The 18967-nt window shown below is 30.7% G+C and overlaps 1 protein-coding gene across 1 annotated transcript; it reads left to right on the forward strand.

The window, feature by feature from the left end:
* The first annotated feature begins 426 nt into the window (after positions 1-426).
* On the forward strand, positions 427-11371 carry LOC108724138 (sodium/potassium-transporting ATPase subunit beta-2). Its single transcript, XM_018450331.1, has 5 exons — positions 427-1272; positions 8701-8961; positions 9390-9562; positions 10134-10407; positions 10846-11371. Exons 1-5 carry the CDS (start codon positions 1146-1148, stop codon positions 10947-10949), a joined length of 939 nt encoding a protein of 312 aa, XP_018305833.1. The 5' UTR covers positions 427-1145; the 3' UTR covers positions 10950-11371.
* Positions 11372-18967: the final 7596 nt, after the last annotated feature.

An 18967-nucleotide genomic window follows, 5' to 3' on the forward strand; every position in this document is an offset into this window, starting at 1 on the left:
GTAAAGATATTAATCAAAATTATTTTGTAATACTTTTGCTGATTTCGAGATTAACGATTATTCAGATTAAATATTCTTAAGTATGTTGGTTGACAATAATATCGAGATGGATGTGTAAAAAATTGCTTATGAAGTACTATGTCATCGGAGTATAACATTACTGTGCGTATCACTGGAGGATAATTGCAACAGTGTTTCGATAATGAATGCAGTTTGAAGACCGCGGAAAATACCAAACCGTTTATTCACACTCGAGCTTTCGCAGTCGCGCGGCAGTCGAACACTCCACGTGACCCACTATCTGCTTTCCTCCCCTTTATCCCCTCTCGCTCACACGTTCTTGATAGCACCCCTCCTCAACTTCCTAAGCATCATCCTCCCTTCTCTATCCATCTTTTTGCGGGAGACTTAATACGCATACGCGAGCCGGCTGCGCATCGCGTCGCATAAGCTCTGTTCTGAACGGTCGCGTTTTCGCGGGACGGGGGTCGATCGAAAGCTCATAAAACGAAACGGCCGGGGTGGTCCGAAATCAGCGGGGGGGTTGGTCGCGAGATCGTCGTTGCGTGGTACATCGCCCGCCATTGTCGGTGATTGTCGGTGGGGGAGCCACCTGGTCTCGGATTTTACGAGGGGTATAGAGGAAGAGATGGGGGCGAGGGGGATTGGTAACAAGGGTGATCGCGTGCCGCGGGAGGGGTGCTAAGGAAATCACGTATTGACGCGTCTGCGTGGTCACGCCGGCGCGTTGCTGCCGTAAAGGGTGCGCCGTGGAGGGGTGAGGGGTGAGAGGTGGAAGAGTGGTGGAAGGATAGGTACCGAAGACCCTCTCTCGCGGGGGTCGAGCCAGCCTCGATCGCTCAATATTCAACCCTTCGCCGGACGAGAGCGCCCGACAGCAGCGGCTCCTCCAGACGGGGGCACGAATCGACCGTTCCTTCCTTTGCGCCCTCGCCCGCGGAGCTGTTCGATCGCGGCCAACGTTCCGCCGGAGGAAGGAAGTCCTCGAGCCGTCGAGAGGGATCAGCACGCTCTTCGGGTGGCAGCGCGTTCTTCTCTCACACCTTCTGCTGTCGCCCGGAGTTCCACCCTTTCTTCTCGCACTCAGTTTTTCTCACCCCGTCGGGAGTCGCTGTAAAAGCGAGATGGAGGGCAAAAAAGTCGAGCAGTTTTACTCCCCGCCGCCAAAGCTTGGGAAATGGGAGAGCTTCCGCGTCTTCCTCTGGAACTCCGAAACGGGACAGTTCCTGGGGCGCACTGGCGCTAGTTGGGGTGAGTTTTTTTAACTGCAGTATAATATTTTCTATAGAGATTCTGATATCAGCTTCTCCCGTTGAGTCCTTGCGTTTTTGACCCGCCCCTCTGTGCGCAAGATTATTTTCTGGGAGATAAATTGCTGACTCCAATTATCAAATTTTGATTAATAAAGAGAATCGAGATGTCCTAATGTTATCTTAAAGTCACGTAGTATATAGTCTCGTAAAATTTTATACTAAAAATGTAGATATAGGTAAGGTAGTTATTTGTGGAAATTATATTAGGTCGTAGAGGATCCTTAAATTAATCCTTTGTATTTGGTTACGTCACTGTAATGTCTTTAACGATTCGATCGTAAAGAATATCTTTAGACGTGAAAAGTAATTAAGACCCAGTTCTACAATTCAGGATTTACTCTTAATCGAAGTTCAACTTATTCCTCATCCATTTCGATTCTAGAATTGGAAAGAAATGAGGAATAAATTGAACGTCGGTTAAGAATTAACTGCGAGTTAAATTATGGAACTGGGCCTAAGTAGTGGTTCGACCAATCCGTGTGTGAGTGTAAATTAGATAGTACACTGCCTATATTGAAAAACGTTATCATTCAAACTGTTTCCATATTTATATTATACATCACACTATTTCATTCGTATCACTTTGCATGACAAATGACAAGCGAGAAAAAGATAGGATGTGTACACCAAGGAAATTACAATAATTATTTTAATACGTTTTTCGTGCATTAAATTTCTGGAATTTTTCTAGAATGTGTATATTGAACACATATTTTACGAAACATTTGAAATAATTTATTCACAGTTTTAAAATCTCTCTAATAACGATAATCGAAATTAATACTGTTACGGAATTTTCCATTTTCGTTTTCTTCGACCCGATCCAACTACTTCTATTGCATTTCGTTTGACCTGTACCAAGATTTCTTTATTGTTACTGCATCTCAACTATTATTATTATTATTAATGATCAAGCGTGCAAAGTTGAAGGGAGATTAGAGTTCTAAAGAACATGCATGTCTAAAAGATGTTTTAAAGATGTTTTTTTAAAGATGTCTTTTTTATGAGATGTTCGAAAATTGTTTTTTATAAGACATTTTTTTGGTACATGTACAGTTATTTACGTTATCTGTAATATTTATCGATCAAAATATATGACATAATAAATATAAATGTAACAAGGCCGTATTCCAAAATTCACTGGCAGCGCTAAAAATCTATAATTTACATTACATATACTATAGATTTTCAAGCATTGGCAGTAAATTTTGGAATGCAGCCATAGTCTGTTAGAATGTTTACTGTCAGTTAATCTGGTACTCCGATATTTTACATCATTCAATATTACGGTGATACACGATTAAGGTGAAACTATTAAAAAATGTGTATTAATAAAAATAAAAAGAGAAATATGAGACGAGAGCTGGAATTACATGTTAAATCTGTGCATCAATGTCGCACAATGATTTATACAACTTTGCCAACGATAGAATCTGGTCTCTATTGTAAAGAATGTTATCAAAGTTATGTAAGCAAGTTATGTAAAATCAAAAGTTAAAAAATTATTCGATACAAATCGGAAGTTAGAAATATGTGTTTTCACTAGAGTTAACACTTGTTAAATCAATAGTATCAAATATAATGTAGTATCTAATATATCTTCTTACTGTTTCATATTTCATCTTTATAAAAAATTAGTGAAACAATATTTGTTAACTAATATTACGTACGAAAGATATGAAAATTTCAAAAGATACGGGTAGTCGAAGGTTATATATGACGAAGTCTCATTACGTAATAATACATAGAGGATAGTAGTTGTGTGTGTCACTATGACATTTCTTAGATCGGAAAATTTTGTCGCGATTGTTCTTCATTATATATTATAGCAATTTATTTTTATATGTACAAACAATAATGTGTAAAACAATTAAAAATTTTGAATTTATATGTTATATAATATGCCGATTATTTATTGCAATTTAAATTGTAATTTTTACTTGGTCTAAATTGTTTATTGACGTCCGTATTAGTGTAAATTTCTATTTATCTTTAGATATTAAATCTGTTTTATAATAATGTTAAAATATTTGTTAAAAATTGAGACTAAGTAATTAAATATATTCAGTAACATTTAATAAATTATATTAAGTATTATAAATTAAATTAAGTAAATTCAATAAATTTAGAAAATATTTTTATGTGAGTATTTTCAAGCAACATTAACGTTTACTAAAAAGAGAGAGAAAGAGAGAGAGAGAGAGAGAGAGAAAAGAGAAATGAGTATTATTTTTACTTTGTCAGTAATTATGATCGATAAAGTTGATACGAAACTTTTATTCTTTGTAAATTGTCTTTTTTTTTGAGAATTTTGTTTGTGAGATTATCCATGATTTGGTTTATTAAATATCATTATCTCAGTTTACGTATATGAATTTACATATTTAAAAAAAGTGACGTAATTTACAACTTGAACCGGTGTTCGTCATAACGCGCGTTGTGCTATTATACAAAACAGCTTCGACGTCAAAACGATTATTCAAAACGATTCATAAAAGCAAAAATTTATCTATTGGTGAACGAGTTACGTAATATAGTTTCCTTCGTCGGAAATGTTATATGTGGCATAAGGTTTCGCGTTTCGCATGCACTTTACTACCGATTGTGAAGTATCTATATGTTAAAACAAAAAAATACAAAAATGAGGAATGCACTTTGCAGATAATAAAAAAACTGGTGTTTAATTTTTTAATTTACATAAATTACATAAATTGTTTATTTAAATTAAATAGTAATTTAGAAATTATGTAGCACTTGATATTAAAATTTAAAGATTTTTCGGAGGAATTGAGTTTGAAGAAATAATAGTATACATTGATTATACTTTTTAATTGATTATAATATAAATGCATAAAATTGGATTTGTATTGACAATTTTCTTAATAGAGATGCTTTTACGTAACGAAACTGAAACTAACTAAAGAAACCAACACGAGGCGAAGACAGAGTAATCGAGCAAGATTTGAAGATTTCTTGATATTTTCCTTTTAAATAACTTAGTAGCCAAATACGTTTATATTGAAATTATCTTTAGGCTGACTATTATGCTAGTACATTAATCGGTCCGACGATGATCCCGATGCAGACTGAAATATTTCCGTTCGTTTATGTATACACAAGTTATACCGAAAATATCTCGTGATAAATATAAGATTTTCATCAACAGAATACTACAGTTTATTTAACATGGCTATTTCTCCTTAGTTAGCTGTACTGTTACATACATCCTGTTTTGATAAGCTGATATTTTTTACTTCTTATCATTAAAGAGAAGTTTTGTATACGCAAATAATAAGTTTAATAATTTCTAATTTATCTCATTTCTTTAATTTTTTTAAAAACGTTTAGCTTCAATGCAAATACTTAAATAAATTATTATAAACTCTACGTGCGTGTATAAATAATTTAATAATATTATTAATTTATGATTTATATCTAAAATATATTTTTATTTAATGGCATTAATAGAACGTTTTCTGTAGTTTTAATGTAATTTTTATTTTATTTTTAACCATTAATAATTACAATTTATTATTTATTTATATGTTATAAGAGGTTTATAAGTTTAAAATTTATAAGTATAAAAAATTTATGTGCAACAATAATGAAAGCTCTCTTCCTTGCAAGGAGGGAACACCATAGAAAGAGTTTACCATTGCTGTTATCTGCTTTAGTTTGAAGTTTTTTCTGCAACGAAATCAAAGTTTGCGGTTTCTTTCATCCGTACATTGGAGAGGTGCGACCTCGCTGGAGACTTCCGTTGTTCTATTTTTACATTCTACCGCTTGAGATATAATAGGAACAGGAGAAAATATACGAGTGAAGGTGTCAGAAACTTTCAATAGGGTGGCTTTTTAAATAACTGACGTATTTTATTATGCGATCGAAAATATATATCGCGATTTTAAATTTTCTTTCTTGATATTTTATTTATCATAGGTAATAAAATACACATTCTTTTTATAATTTTTTTCATATAATTCTAGTCCATTAATGTTTATTGTACTTCTTATTATACTTCGTTCTTTCCTCTCCTATCCATTTATCTCTTTTTTGCCGCTTTCTCTGTGCCTTTTCGCTCTTCTGTTGAGGTCGATCGACTTCCGCCAAAATCAATACAAGCCGTCTCCGTTACCATCTCACAGAAATGGTATGGTCTGATTTCTATACTGGATAGTGTTAGCGTCTGCGCGCTACTAACGCAGCCGATTTTTCTAGCCGAATGTCCTACATTTCAGTTCGATGCAGATTTTTTAGCAAGTGACAAAAAGTTTTTGCGAATTAACGAGATTTGTAGTATCCCACGACATATTATAAATTAGCTGACATAATTAGTAGTTATGCATTACCTGTTATATTATCACGTCATAATACTAATAGCACATTGTCGGTACACATTCGTTGTATTCCGTATCGTGTCGATCGATATCTCAGGAAAAGCCATGGAAATGTTACGTTACCGTAGCGACTTGGTGAACGTAGAGCCATTGACATTAAGGGCTATTGATATACATATAACTGAGAGTTGATTACTATTTTTCTTTTGTATTAGCTTATAATCTTGATATTTGAAATTAGAAAATTAAAAGATTAGACTAATTACTTATTATTGTTATTATTATTATTACTTCCTTATCTTTTAGAAGACTTGACAGAGATATTCAATACCTTATCAACTATAATTTTAACATATTGAATTTTCTTTTTCTATTTATGTAACAAAATATGCAATAATCAGTAAAAATTATATATTATTATTATGTATATAATATTACATAATTTATTAATAATATTATATATTAAATTTTTTATATTAGATATGTAATATAATATTATTACTTTATATTTATGTATATTTCAAAAATAATTATGTTAGGAGGAATAACTCATAAAACTTCTTTAGGAGACGTAAAGTGTATTTTATTTTTAGAATCTCGCCAGTTATTATATTTTCCCCTCTCAAAATATTCGTTTATTAATATAATCACTTTTAGATATAAACGAAAAAAATAGAATATCATGAATGTCCGTGAGCATGTGTTTGTAACTTTTGTAATTACCCATTTAATTGCAGTGTGAACACATTAGGGTTTAATGCAATTATGATCCGACGCGAGCTTTATACGATTAAGCGAACTATATACGTGCATCATATTATCGTTAAGAAACAAATAATTAATAATCATAGAAGCAAACGAAAAATTTCCATTTAAAAATGAAATCTTTTTCTCTAATCTCTCTGTAATTTATACTATAATTTATATTCTTTCATGATAAAATAAAACATAATTGATTGCACTTTAGAAATAATTTTATTTATTAAAATCTGACGAGAGGGAAGATTTGGCAATATCTTTTATTTAACGAATTAGAGAATTATAGTAGAGTGTAGTTACGAAATTAAACATCACATCTAAAAGCATTTTTTATAAAAAAAGTTTTAAAAATGTATACATTATAAATAAATATATTAAAAATGTAATTTAAAAAAATTTAATCTTTTATCTCTGAAAAAAAATTAATAATAATTATAAAGTTGCAATTGATATCTTCAATTTAGAGAATGCATCCATCTCTTGGAAGATATATCGCTTTGCGTGCGTAAGAATATGTTCGTCAATGATTTGTGTAACAAACGCATAGCATCGCTTACCTAATACCAATTCAGGTCAATTAGACGCCAGATCATAATTGTCTCGGAGCTCCAGCCTTCAACTAACAAACGATAGCAACAATAGAAGTTATGCTCATAAAATAATATATTTTATATATTGGCTTCAATATTTTAGTTCTAAATTAGATAATATATTCTACATATTTTAGTTTTTCATTAATTATATTAATCAAATATTAGCTGAATTGTCAGTTCTTAAGCTAACATTATAATCGCATTTTTAATGAATATTTTAAAATTTAAAGCAAAAACGTTGTTCCAAAAGATATTATATAATATATATACCGACCGGTATTTTCATTATCTTATAAAATTCAAAATTTTATTTGCATTGTTTTGAATCAAAAAGATGTCATACACCACATATACCGATCAGTATTTTCATTACCTTATAAAATTTGAAATTTTATTTGCATCGTTTTGAAGAGGTATTGGTATAAAATAAAATTGTTTTATTGTTTTAAAATTGTTTTACAAATAACAATAATTGACACGTTAATACAAAAATTTTATTGAATATCATCTTATAAGATCGCGTGTTTCAAAAGAACTAAGTTTGATTTACGGTTACGTAATAAAGCAGCTTTCGTATTTCAAGTAGTTTCGATCGATTTTATAGAATTAGCCTTGATATATTTTTTTATATGTTGCACAATAAGAAATAAAAGCCTCGTTAAAAGAAGCATCCATTTACTTAATGGATGCAACATTTAAATTTTTGATTGAATTCAAAGTGTAAAAGTTATTTACACAAATGTTTGTAATATGTAAATAAAAATAAAAATGTTTCTAGCGAAGAATGTATCTTATGCAAAATTGTTATTTTAGTTTTTGATAGAAAGTACATGATATACAGGGTGTTTCCAAATTAAATCGCAAAACTTCGGGAGCGTGTAGAGGAGTAAAAAACTAAGAAAAAAAGTCCTATAGACATATGCTCGTTTTTGCTCCGTTTCAGAGAAATCGAAAAAAAATGTTTACATTTCTTGCCATATCTAGCACCGACATATTTGATTACATTTTCCACTTTCTGTTATGAATTTGTCAGTCGCTCTTTGAAAGCCTTTAACAGTAGATGAATTTTGTCTTTTGCAATATGCCGCGTACGTATTCTAATAGTGAATATGCTGATATGGTTTTTGTATACGGTTTCTGCACCTTATGTCCTTTACCTATTAAATAAAAAATACGTAGCATTTAATACATATTGTGATATACTTACCATGTTTAGAATAAATTACATTTGTTAAAGTTAATTTTTTTCATAATTTATTGTTGAATAAATTAATAAACAATTCTTTTCTGTTGTTTTGATCATAAAAAATTAAATTGTCATTTTAATTATGTACTTATATGACTTTATATCATAAATAAAAAATAGCTTTTATAATCAGTAAAAATATACCTTAATATATATGTCAAAGTGACTATGTGTTTTAATATCTTTTTAGTTATAGATAAAGTTTGGTTTAGATTAATGAATATTAATATGTTAAGATTAAATGTGTTAATAAATATGTAATTGATAAACAGGTAAAAAATTGAATCTAGAAAAAGACATTTAAATTACTTTTAAGTTGAAAGAAAATATTTGTTTTATCCCTATCGCACTTTAAAGAAAATGTGATTTCTAGCATTATAAATCTATAAATTTAATGGCATTGAGATTTATATAAGCAAATATATTTTCAGCTAAAATTTTGCTGTTCTACGTAATTTTCTATGCCGTCCTGTCCGGCTTCTTCGGTGCGATGCTCGCTGTGTTCTATCAGACGTTGGATCCGAACGCGCCGAAGTGGCAGCTAGATAATTCGCTGATTGGCAGCAATCCGGGTCTCGGTTTTAGGCCTATGCCTCCTGAAAGCAACGTCGAAAGTACTTTAATTTGGTACAAGGCTAGCGATGAGGGTAATTATCTTCACTGGACTAGAGAATTGGACAAATTCTTGGAAGGTAAGAAAGACACACTTGAACGAAGTATGCGTGTACAGTCTTAACATATAGTATCACGAAACTGATCATATGTGTATGTACACAACAATTATTTACGACTAACTAATATGAAGAAAGCAATCGACGAAAACGATCTTTCAATATCAACATAGTATGTGTGAACAAACAAATATTTGTGATCGTACTACACAAATTTTCCAAAGAAATTCATATAATAATAGTACACACACATACTTTGATCAATTTCATGAATCACTATAAAAGCAAAAAATGAGATCAAGTTAATTACTTCAGAAGAGCATTTATTATTTTGAAGAAATGTTGTTCAATTAATATGTTACTCAATCAGTTATTGAATCAAATATTTATTAACCAACCAATACGGAATTAATATACGGTTTTCAAGATGTAATTTCTATACAATACAGAATATCAAAAGTCACCGGGTGCGAACTACGAGAGAGTAAATTGTGATTACGGTAGGCCAGCACCACCAGGCAAAGTCTGCGATGTAGACATGTCGAATTGGGGACAATGCCAGAAGAGCAACAAATATGGTTATAGCAGATCTGCACCTTGCATTTTTTTGAAACTGAATAAGGTTTGTGTATTCTTTTTATGTAGCTCACTAAATTTTCATAGACCGGTATTCATAGTCGATTCTTATATTTAAGATCGTCTTAAGTACAGTTTTAAGAAGTTACGAACCAATCAGAGAGCCGCATTAGCGTCTTAAGACATTACTTAAGACAGTCTCGAAATAAAAACCGACTATGAATACCGGCCATAGAACTTTGGCCTACTCTTTAAATTGAAACTTCGTTTATACAAGATTAAGAAGAAAAATCGAATATTAAATTGATAGATTTTAATTTTTTTTAAATTTTTTCTCTTCTATAATATATCAGCAAGAAAAAATAATTAAGAATATTTTACAATTTCATTGATTTATTGAATTTAAAATTTTCTTATTAGTTTATATATTACGTTTTAGCATTTTCCAGGCTTTTTGACTAAAAAAATCAATTTTTAAGAATATAAAATATTAGCTTTGCTATTTTTTTTCAAAGATACATTTACTATTTCTAATTTCGAAAACAATTAAAATGACTGGATACATTAATCATACAAAGATGTCGATTTAACAAAATCATATCTTAAATTTATTTTAGATTTTTGGATGGGAACCGAAATTTTATAACAATACCAAAGATTTGCCGGCTTTGATGCCAGCGGATCTTAAGGAGCATATCAGACAAGAAGAAAAAGCTAATAGACTGGATACTGTTTGGGTGTCTTGTGCTGGTGAAAATCCTGCCGATGTGGAGAATATGGGTGCAATTCAATACATACCACGTCGAGGTTTTCCTGGCTATTACTTCCCATTTAAAAACACCCCAGGATATTTGAGCCCTCTTGTAGCTGTGTTCTTCGAAAAGCCCAAGTGTACGTATATGTTTAATTTTATTTTCAATATTAACATAATATGTTCGAAATAGAAAGTAATTTCTTATATATTAATATGATAGCTCTTTTATCTTTCAATATTTGAAGCTCAATTTAAATGTCTAAAAACCAGTTGAATCTTATTAAAGTTCATAAGTTAGAAGTCAATGACTGCATTCAGCAGAAAAGGGAAAACCCATTATAATGAGCGCTCAGTGATTCTTTAATACAATTTGTCTTTAGTTCTTTGCTGGATCTAAGTATAGGAACCAATATTAAAGAATCACTAAGTGCTCATTAATCAGTTATCTCCGCTGAACGCAGCCATTAAGACCAACATATATATGTTGGTCTTAATGGCTGCGTTCAGCGGAGATAACTATATATATATATATATATATAGGAATGAAGTAATTAACATTATTGATTTTGTTACAGATGGCGTACTCATCAATATCGAATGTAAGGCATGGGCGCACAACATCATCCACGACAGATTTGAGAGACGTGGCTCGGTGCACTTCGAATTGATGGTGGACTAAGCTCTGTCAATCGCCAGATCATCATCGCTATTAACCGCGTCCAAGTAGGAAGCCGCAAGAGAATAGAACAGAAAGAAGACATTTCTTTTTTAACCTGCCTCGTTGGCCGACCGCGATCACACCCTGTACCATCCGGTTTTCTCTCTGCCCGACGATACCGCTCCGGATTAGCCTTACTTCTTCTCACTATCATCATTTCATCAGCTCATCGTCTTCGTCGTACTTACAACGATTGTAACAGCGTTATCCATCTATCATGTCAATTGCCAAGAGAAGGATACAAAAGGGAAAAAAAAGAAAAAGGGAAGACGAGAGAAAGAGATAAAGAGAAAGGAAAAAGAGAAAATGAACAAAAGGGAATAGCAACATAAACGACAAAATGAACTCAATGGAGCGATCAACTACAATCGAGATGCACAAAACCAAACGGGAGGGAAGAAAGGTGAAATGAACAATCCCGCACAAAAGCCGGGCGGTATCTTCTCTTATTTCTGCCAGGGTTGTGTCACGGGGAGTGATCTCGACCATCGACGGCTAGTCGATCGTTCGCAAAACTTAATTCGCGCGCGAGAGAGAAAGAAAGAGAGAGAGAGAGAGAGAGAGAGAGAAAGAGAGAGAAAGTTTTCCCTTAGTTAAAAGCCCACCGACCGTTCCAGTTAGATATCTTGAGCTTTGCGTCACACACATTTCTTTTCACAAGGACAAGCTCAGCCGATTGTCATGGCACTGCGGATGATCGATGATCTTAGTTCAGCCATGTAGATGTATTACATTAGTGTGTTTTGCCCATCGCGTTATGATACATCTTGGCATGTCAGTATGTTGAAATTTTTGGGCATTGGTAAGAGAGGTGGTACTTGGCGAATTTTAATAAAAGACAGCGGGTACAAAGGGGTACAAGTACGTGTTAGGTTCAGTTGGACTAATCGCTATTAAGTAACAATGATAAAACATTACTTATAACGTTGTTTAAAACTTTGAGTGACGTTAATAATGTGTCAAGGGAAAATAAATCACAAGCGACGCGAAATTGTCCATCGAATTGTTGAATAAAGTTATAAATTATGTATGAAGTTGCTATGTTCGAAATTTTTCCTAATATTGGTACTGAAGAAACAAAGATAAAATCTTTATAAAAATGGAAAAAATTTGCTAAAAATCTCACCGAGATTTACAACTGAAGTATAACAGTCATTAGGCTTTTCTTACTTTAGTAAATTACTTTACTAAAATCCTTTAAAGTCTCTCAACATACGTTACGTTTACAATGAGATACAGATTATATTACGATACAAGTGGAAATTCTATTTATATGGCTATACTCGTATTAATACGTAAGTTATCTTGTATGTTGACAATTGTTACTTGTATTCCTTTGTTCCGAATATTTTCAATTGAGAGTTAAAATTAAGTGTTATTATATTGAAATCTGCTACGGAGTATGATGAAAGAGTATAAGCAAAGATACGGATATTAAAGAGGCGATCAATAGTTATTGCCACACAATATGTTGAATGTGTATGATGATCTATGATTCTATATAATGCATTTTTCATGCGATAGAAATTCTTGGAATCTATGGGTTCTTGCATGCAGAGACACTCGGATTCACAGATTGTTGAATCTACTAATTTTTGAGCTCATAAATGCTCGGATTTACGGATTTGGACTCGCAATTTTTTTTAATATCTTGGATTATCAAAAGAATGTATTTCAATTTACGAATGGTATATGAAGAAAATAAAGAGAATTAATGACACAATAATTTTAATTAATAAATTTTACATTCACAGAAATTTATTCAAATTCAACGATCTGAAAGTTGAAAGAGTTTTTTAAACAATTACGAACTCAAAAATCTATGGATATGAGATTTTGAAGTAAAAGAAAATGTCAATCTTACATTTATTTGAATTTATTGAATACAACTTAATTAGAAAATTTACGAGAATTTAAATTTAGAGATGTATTTTTTAATTTTAGTGTTAAAATTAAAAAAAATTGATGTTTAGTAATAATGCATAAATCTAAAATTTACAAAGTAATAGGATTGATTAGAAATGAGTTCATCTGGAACGAATATTGGCATGAAAAGGTATGAAAAGTCCAAGATTTTGTAGATCCGAGTTTGTGTGTGCGCGAATATGCAAAAATATATAAAAACAAAGATGCGTTAAGATGCATGAAATATAGAAATGCAGATCATGATATATAAACTTAAAGAATTTATGAATTCAAAGATTTGTGTGATATCAACGATCTGTACATCTAAGACTCTATATGGGCCCAAGAATATTCTTATCTGAGGATATATGAGGGCAAAAATCTATATACTCAGGAATCTATAAATCAACAGCAAGAATCAACAAGAATCTACAGATCTAAAGATCTGTGCGTGGACCTAAGAATTCGAATTAAAAACTTTACGAATACAAAAAATTTCCAAATACGATAATCTGTAAGTCCAAGGATCTATTGATTTTGCTAATTAATATTTAATTTGCGATTTGAGAAATATTTTAGTTGTATAAGTATGTAGAACAAGTATTGCAACACTATCAGGACAGTATGGACAAGATACATTGTAATAATAAAAGGAACTCTCACATGTGCGTTTAGTACTTACTGAATAAGCGAATACCGCGAAAACCGCTATAAAATTACTGGAAGGAAATTTTAAAGTCTATATTTGAAAAACAATTTTCAAAGAGCACTCGCGATCAGTAATTACTACATTTATAGTGATAGTACGAAAAATGTACATTGATCGTATACTAATAATATAAATATGTTATATTAATGATATATAATATATCGATAGCTAAAGCATTAAAATTGTTGAAGCATTAATAGTAATACTGATCGTGGTAGCTCTCCATAAGTACTTAATTCTAATCTAAACGATTAATTTCTGAATGTACTTAAGTCGAAGGCATCATTTGATCTTAAACCAAACTGTCGATATATCACAAATGGGCGTTTAGTCGTGATCAACGTAAAGCGTTATATATATATATATATATTGCACACAAAAATTTATATTGGTTTGAAACTATGCGGCGCGATATGAAATGAATATTATGATTATTTGTATTTATATTTATATTGTATCATATAATATTTAATATTAGTTCATATAATCTTGTTGTATTCTATAAGTTGTTAAGTTCTGCGGCTAAGAGAAAAAATCGGTAGAACCGTTCTTTTTTCTGCATTAACACGATATTATATTGGACAGAAGAAAACACATTCCGAAGATCTAAATGCTCGAGATGTTGAGAAATGAATGTTAGATTATTGACACAAGCATCTCCTGATGGAACTTAAACCTGAAGAAAATGATGTATCAAATTTTATGTACAAGTAATTTATGTAGTTTTATTAGGTTAATTATTACTGTGCGAATAATATGTATTACAGTAGATAAGTATCGGTTATATAAAAATATAGATCTTAAAATCCGTAAATCTGTTAATCCATAGATTCACTAATCACACATTTAGCATCATAGACCTTTGCTTCTATACGAATGTGTATAGTATCACAGCTTGATAAAAGAAAATAGATCCATGGATCTACAGATTCACAGATCCATCGATCCACACGTGCACAGGTCCATCTATATATTCGCAGATTTATAATTATTTCTTCATAATTCCTTAAACCTATTATTATTCGTAAGTTTTTGATTAATATCTTTATGATAGTCTTAAGTCTATTAAGCGCCTGTTTGTTAAAAATCAGAATTAAATCAATCATGTATCTTGAGATATAAATTTCCTAACATTTATTCGAATAATACAAGCATCTATAAAGATGTCTGTAAAACGTCCTTTTGTAGACATCTTTAAGATTTTACCAAAAAAGACGTTTTAAACATGTCGAGTAAATATCTTACGACTTTCTGAAAAGTACTTCTCGTTTATAAGATCTTAAAGTTGTCTATTATATGACATTTTCCAGACTATGCAAGAGAGATGTTACTACAGTAATTATAGTAATTATTGTAAACACGATCTATTAATTCCTCTGCGTATCGCGTGCCTAAAGTTTGGTGAAACTAAAGCTTTAGAAGAAATTGTAATTAGATCGCGGGTTCACTCGACGTAGCAAACTCGACTTTCAACGAAAGCCGCTGTGCCAGATAACATTTTTTTCCTCTCCTTCACGCTCTCAATTTTTTCTTTTACGAATATTATAATAACGTCTGGGTGGTCGTCGAGTAGCGGCTGCCATTAACATCTGAAACACATCCGTGGTCTAATTATAATCTATATCGGTTGGCAGTAATAGGGAATAATAAATGAAATGGAGACGCCTATTTTCTTAATATTATATTTCGTTCCCTTTTCTCTCCTATTTTAAGCGACGCGCCCAATGCAGCATGCATCTTTAACCTGAAGTTATAACCTCGCGCATGCGCATTAGATATCCGAGATTAATGTCCGCCCATGCGCAGAAATGATTTCAAAATAATCTTAAATAAGATGTATGTAAAAAGCTATTGCAGTCTTTGTAAGACTACTGATGTTATACATTTTTGGATTTACGAATCTTAAGTCTTTGAACTTATAAAATTTATAAATCAAATAGTTAACACAAATAGATTCTTGAAAGATCCTTGCATTCGAAGATTCTTGAATACTAGATAGCTAAATGCACAGATTTTTGAATAATCTTCCATGGGCATTCTAAAATTTGAAAAATGTTACGCAGTAAAAAACGTAAAGGAAAACAGAAAAAAAGATAAAAGAAAGAGAAGAAAATGATCAAATGTCGAACTATATATCTAAATATGTGTAGGACCGAAAAAATATGCTAATATGCTACACGAGGATGGCTTATACATATTATTATTGCAATCGATTTGTTTTTAATTATTAAAGTATAAAATTCAGATGAATTATGTGCAGATAAGAAAGGGAAGAAAAAAAGAGGGAAAACGGAATATGTGAAATTTGATATATGTATACATAAAAAAAGAAGGAAAGATAAATAACAAGATAAATCTTTAACGATATATGTACACATCGAATTCAAGCTGATTGTGTTTAAACTTAGTCAACTATTTGGATCTCTCGATGACCTGCTTTTTGAGATGAGCTTTTTTACTGAAACTGAGATCAAAAGACTTCTTTCTTTGCGATTCAAAATTTAGAAATCTCGGTTATTCTGTATACCATTTATTATATAGAAACGTGATTAACAAGTTAACATTTATCATTCAAGTGTAAATGTTGAGAAAATGTTTTAAAAACATCATAAAAGCGAGATAAACACAAAAAAGGACCTTGTAATACGATTCATTACGTATACCAATACGCTAAATATATCCACGTATTTACATATATCATATACATACATATACTTATGTACATCCATGTTGTAATTGAAGCTAAGCCGAATTTTAATATCCGAGCGCTTTATATACAGCAGAAGAACGCATTACTTAATTAATAAAAAACATTTAATCAGATTACCATTAGCAAATATGTTTAAAAAGATTGATATTATATGCGTATGTATTCTTGTTAGATACTGTTTGTTGTTGAATTATTGATAAGCTGTGTAGGATAAAGAGAGCATTTAAGCAGTGTCTTATTACGTTATATATGTACATTGAGTAAAGCTTATTTACGAACATGATAGATGTATGTAAAGATGTATAATGTTATTATAATTTCACATTTCGCTACTTCTTAGTGAAAATACATGAAGCATTTAGAGCGAAAATGTAAAGTTTATTTCATTAGAATACAATTTTGTATTCTACAAGTTATGAACTTAATTCATTCTCATTCTGAATATTTCATATATACAGCATAGTGCGCTAAAATTATCATCTTAATTTACATCAATATTATAATCTCCAGACAAAAATAAATCAAACAAAAGGAAGACAGTTTCATGAGACACAAGTTGGATCGAAAGAATTTTTTCTCAACAAAGAGACCATTCTGAGATCCAAACTTTTTTTTCAAATAAAAACAATTTGTTTGAAATAATGCGACTATGTTTGAGCTATTTTTTTCTAGAAACAATAATTATGAGATGGTAAATTAAGGATAATTTTATTCCCTATTATATACATGGGTAAAAAATATTTATATAACCCATTCTTTTTAGGATAATTTTATAAAAAGAAGAAATATATTGCTACAATGTGCTTTGTTTAATGTATTAGTACAAATAAACGGTGTATTCTAATAGACACTCGGCAATAATATTTTTTTGCTTCTTATAAAATTATTCCAAATAATATGGAATTTGCAAATATTATTTTTACTCACTGCATATGGAATAATTATCGATATCGATATAATAGAATAATAAAAATAAATTTCACATCAGTATTAATAAATTTCAATAAGATGAGTAATAATAATTTTATGTTAATATTTGACTGTAAATGTCAAATCAATGCATCATCTTATATACACACGCAGTTAAATGCTCATTGAATTGGATATAGTTGTATTATATGTAATGTCATAATTTAATAATAATACTTAAGAATTAATAATTTAGTTATCAAATATTGGATGTGAAAGATTTATATAGTAATCTTTGAAGTTCATTATTAACAATAAAGTAAAAGATTTAACTTTGTTTATAAAATAATTGCGCATATATGTCACAAATATAAAATATATACCTAGATATACATATATACAATACAAATATAACATATAGACGTTCCTACGAACGTTCAGTATACGTTCAATTTTGATCGGCCGAACGTCTACTTGACGTTCGTTTGTCATAACTTCGAACTACATTGAACATGAGCCATCCTATGTACATCCTATGGATGTTCGAAATCGAACATACGATCGACGTCCATTTCATATCCATGGATGTGCGGACATAAAATGGACATAAAATGGACATCTATGAAATGTCCTGCGCCATCTGGATAATTAGTTAAGGTTTGTTTAGGATAATTTTATAGACAATTCTAAGGTGTTATTTTAATCATCTATATCCGATTTTATATTCTACACTCCACCTAACATATTCTATTTGCTTTCACATTTCGAAAACTGTCCATGTACGAGAAAAATATTCGAACACATTAAAATAAAAAAAAAAACATCTTAAGAGACAAACGTCTAGGAAGAGCAGTGTTTGTTGTTATCTAGGTAAAATTATCAAAATAAAAAAATTCTTTATCTACTTTTTATTTAAATTATTAGATTATTAGAATATGTATTATCTCAATTTTTATTATCTTAAAAATATTAGCAAATCATCGTTATCTAAGATATGTTTACGTGTAATTTATCTTATCTTTATTTAGATAATTTTTAGTCATCTAAGCGCAACACTGAGAAAGAAATACTGAAGCATACGTGCATGTTATTAAGAATAAGCATTCATCTGCTAGTTTGTCAAGGACATCATAGTCCTTACACATTATATATACAGCTAATATTAAATATTAGAAGTTTATTTTTTCGTAATATAGACACTGATCTTCTACATACGACTGCACTTTAAAGCAGATTCTAGCGTTATTTAGACATATGCGATATAACCTTGTTGTTGTTAATTGAAGTAACTATATAATCTAGATATATCTAGATTTACTATAATTACTGTTATCCTTGATGATTGATAATTGTTAACAAGTTGTTATTGGGCGTTATGTGATTAATGCTACTTGTGTCATATAGGTATCATTAGTTCTTTTATCAGTTTGATCAAATGTATCCTATCACAAATACCAATCCTCTGCATAAGCAATAATTTAAGATAGAATGCAATTGCAAAACTATCTTTAACGAATAAACATATCTTTCCCTGATAACAAAAAGATCTTGATCCAAAATCAAGACATAGACGTCTTAAAAATATCTTTTAGACGTTTTTAAAATGTTCTTTAAAATATTTTTGAGACGTTTTGTGTCTCGTTTTTGAACAGGCATGTTGTCTATTATGTTTTTTGTATTCTTACCATCTTTATGTTTACATCACGGAGTCAACATATTCGAACTACTTTTTTTATTCTTTTTCTC

The sequence above is a fragment of the Mycetomoellerius zeteki genome, unplaced genomic scaffold (genome assembly GCF_001594055.1).
Source record: "Mycetomoellerius zeteki isolate Tzet28-1 unplaced genomic scaffold, Tzet1.0 scaffold275, whole genome shotgun sequence".
NCBI lineage: Eukaryota > Metazoa > Arthropoda > Insecta > Hymenoptera > Formicidae > Mycetomoellerius > Mycetomoellerius zeteki.

What these genes read in the sequence shown, in the direction of transcription:
- LOC108724138 (XM_018450331.1), top strand. Translation starts at nt 1,146, where the DNA reads ATGGAGGGCAAAAAAGTCGAGCAGTTTTACTCCCCGCCGCCAAAGCTT. An exon ending in ATTGGACAAATTCTTGGAAG is followed by an intron (nt 8,962 to 9,389) that starts GTAAGAAAGACA and finishes TATACAATACAG; the next exon opens with AATATCAAAAGTCACCGGGT. An exon ending in TTTTTTTGAAACTGAATAAG is followed by an intron (nt 9,563 to 10,133) that starts GTTTGTGTATTC and finishes AATTTATTTTAG; the next exon opens with ATTTTTGGATGGGAACCGAA.